The sequence below is a fragment of the Sinocyclocheilus anshuiensis genome, unplaced genomic scaffold (genome assembly GCF_001515605.1).
Source record: "Sinocyclocheilus anshuiensis isolate Anshui unplaced genomic scaffold, SAMN03320099.WGS_v1.1 scaffold343, whole genome shotgun sequence".
Lineage (NCBI taxonomy): Eukaryota > Metazoa > Chordata > Actinopteri > Cypriniformes > Cyprinidae > Sinocyclocheilus > Sinocyclocheilus anshuiensis.
Genome location: NW_015549598.1, coordinates 907,158 through 910,380, shown reverse-complemented (window position 1 = coordinate 910,380; position 3,223 = coordinate 907,158). Strand labels below are relative to the sequence as shown.

At 38.0% G+C, this 3,223-nt stretch overlaps 1 protein-coding gene across 1 annotated transcript in view; it reads left to right on the top strand.

Annotated features, from left to right (window-relative positions):
* The window catches only part of acot12 (acyl-CoA thioesterase 12), an 11,051-nt gene extending 7,949 nt beyond the window's left edge, over nt 1-3,102 (top strand). Inside the window, exons 9-15 of the mRNA XM_016447225.1 lie at nt 562-617; nt 719-782; nt 1,619-1,702; nt 1,786-1,919; nt 2,032-2,160; nt 2,726-2,852; nt 2,931-3,102. Of these exons, the coding sequence (XP_016302711.1) occupies nt 562-617; nt 719-782; nt 1,619-1,702; nt 1,786-1,919; nt 2,032-2,160; nt 2,726-2,852; nt 2,931-3,071 (735 nt within the window). The 3' untranslated portion in view covers nt 3,072-3,102. The remainder of the gene's footprint in view (nt 1-561; nt 618-718; nt 783-1,618; nt 1,703-1,785; nt 1,920-2,031; nt 2,161-2,725; nt 2,853-2,930) is intronic.
* Nucleotides 3,103-3,223: the final 121 nt, after the last annotated feature.

Below are 3,223 nucleotides of genomic sequence, written 5' to 3'. Positions count from 1 at the left end.
CTCCTCTTGGCTTATATTGAAATCCTCCGACATTCTTCTTTACAAATCCTCATTTTGTACTTCTAATTAGTGACCGTTGTTTTGTTTTGATCTCTCCGCTGCATTTCCACGTGCGTCACTTCTGAGCGGCGCATGCGCAAAGCCGACCTACATACGTCATGCGCCCCGAGCTGCTTCTGTTTACAACAGTGAGCACAGGCTAGAGTCAAGTGATTATTACGATTTGAATATGGATATTTTTCTTACAAAAACACATCGATTCACTACAGGAGGCCTTTGTTCACCCCCCGGAGCTGTGTGAGACTTTTTTTTATTTTTATGGATGGGCGTTTTTTATTTCACTTCTTTTGGACTGAAGCACTGCAACACCCGCTGACTGCAATGATAGAGCTTGGAATAGCCAGGAAAATTTTTAATATAACTCCGACTGGATTCGTCTGAAAGAAGAAAGTCATATACGCCTAAGATGCCTCTGGGGTGAGTAAAATACAAGCTAATTTTCATTTTTGGGTGAACTAACCCTTTAAAGGCACATGAATTGTATCATTTTATTTTTTTAAGGATGGAGAAAGACGATTTATTGGTGCTGTTGTCAGGAAGAGAATTCGCATGGCCAGGTACTTTCTGTACAAAACATTCTCAAAAAAATCAGTAAAAGTGAAAACTTTATCTTTAAATTCTTCATTGTTTAAGAAACATACCTAATTTATCTTTCCAGAAAACACATTCTGTACTCAGGAAATGAGGGACCAATTTCTGTGCCTTGGGACAGAAGTAATCAGGTACCACAAAAAATAAAATAACAATCATTAAAAAGAAAATAGTCAATGCCTAAATTCAGATTTCAAATAGAATAAAATAATTAGCTTTTAATAAATAATAAATTTAATAATTTTGCTTATTTTAAAAATATATTTTTTTAATTATATTGACGTATTATAAATGATACTGATGTGATAAATATTTCAAACGTTGTTTCAAACACTAGTGTGCTACCAGTTGAATTCAGTGAGTGGTAGATTTAGACAATTTTGTGCAAAAATGTCACTTCTAGAAGTGTGATCAAATGAAAAAGACTACAGATCATTATTGATATAATTTCCACATGAAATGGAGCGCGTTGCATTATAGGATACTGTTTTCCACATAATGGCTGCATCTGAAATATCATACTTCCCTACTATATAGTAGGCGAAAAACAGTATGTGAAAAGCGTAGTTTGTCCAAATGCACAGTGTTCATAAAACAGTAGGCGAGAAGTACCTGGATGACTTAATACTTTCTGTGAGATTCTAAAGTGTGCTTATAATAGACACTTTACAATCCCATGAGGCCACAGGAGAGGATTTGTGAAGGTCACACATACACCCAGATTATATTCATACTACACATTCATACCATATAGAACATAACTTTGATTGGTTGCAAAGTAATTACTTATTCAAAAGTACATACTCAGAGAGTATGAGATTTTGGATGCAACCAATGTGTTCTAGAAAAACAGAAAGCTCCCTTAACAGTATACATGCTGCATACTACATACTACTTATTCCAAACATACCCATTGTTGTTGAGCAGGACAAACGTTCTGTATGTGTAACATCTCTGCCCTCTGCAGGTGTATTTGGGCTATAACAACGTGGCAGCTCTCACAGTCTTAGCTGGAAAGCGAGGCTGGGAGGCCAGTAACATCAATGATAAGGTCAACACTTTATTTATTCTAGATGATGCATCGGTTTATGTCTAGTATGTGGCTAGCATGCTGAATTTACTTGTGTTCTGCAGGTAGGAGTCTACGTACATGAGGAGGCAGATAAGCTGAGTTTAAAAGTTGAGATGAAGGTCAAAACTACGGCTTTTTATGCTTTCTCGCTGCTCGCTGACCTGCAGTTACGGCCACAGTGGGACAAAAACTATTTGTAGGCTAATAAGAGTTTGTTACATCCCTCTACCTTAAATGTATCGTGCTAAAAGTTTTGCGATTACATAAAATTGTTTTTCACAGTCTACATCCTTCTGTATGTCCTCCAGGAGCTGTGAAGAGGTCGAGAAAGCAGATGAGGAGGAAACCATTTATCACATTAAATGCACCACTGTCAATGGAAGCAAAAGTCGGGACTTCGTGGTTCTGTTGTCTAAAAGGCAACCCTGCAAAGATGGGTATGATTCCACTGCTAACATGAGTGATTCTGTTTTGGATAAACAAATCTTTAATGTTATTAAAGGAATAGTTCACCCAAAAAATGAAAATTTGCTAAAACTTTACTCACCTTCGAGCTGTCCAAGATGTAGATGAGTTTGTTGTTTATGTTTGTTATTGGAAGAGATTTATTTTCGCATTCCATCACTTGCTCACCAATGGATCCTCTGCAGTGAATGGGTGCCGTCAGAATGGGAGTCCAAACAGCTGATAAAAACATTACAGAAATCCACAAGTAATCTACACACCACAACAATGGACTGGAGTGGTGTGGATTACTTGAGGATTATTGGGAGGCTTTTATCAGTTGTTTGGACTCTCATTCTGACAGCACCCATTCACTGCAGAGGATCCATTGGTGAGCAAGTGATGTAATGCTAAATTTATCCAATTCTCTTCCAATAAAGAAACAAACTCATCTACATCTTGCATGGCCTCAGGATAAGTACTTTTTGAGCAATTTTTTCATTTTTGAGTGAACTATTGCTTTAATGTGAGGCTCAAACTGTATTTTTACCATCATAGAGACCCGTATGTCATAGCACTCCGGTCCGTCACCGTGGCAACAGTTCCACCGGAGGAGAACTCTATTCGGAGCGAAGTTAAATGTGCAGGATTCCTCGTTCACGAAATAGGCTATTCAACCTGCAAGGTACCAGCTATAACATCTGAAACTCAATAAAAACATCACTCTCATGCTCAATCTGATCATTTCTGGTTGCTGTTCTAGGTGTCGTACTACAACCAGGTGACCTCTGGAGTGCTGCCCTATGTGGAGGGAAACATAGCCGGCTGGTCCAAATCTATGGAAGAGACGGCAATGTCCTGCATTTTATTTCTGGAGCAAGATTTGCTGACCACACAGTTCTGATGTGCAACATTAGGACAATTCTAGGACAGTTGTTTAAAAATAAGGTTATGATAACAACTGCCATGATTAAGTGATCATAAAAAGTGTCAGTTATAGCATTGCATGTTTTTCTGACGGCCTGTTTACACAAAGAATGATAACTATAAAGCAAA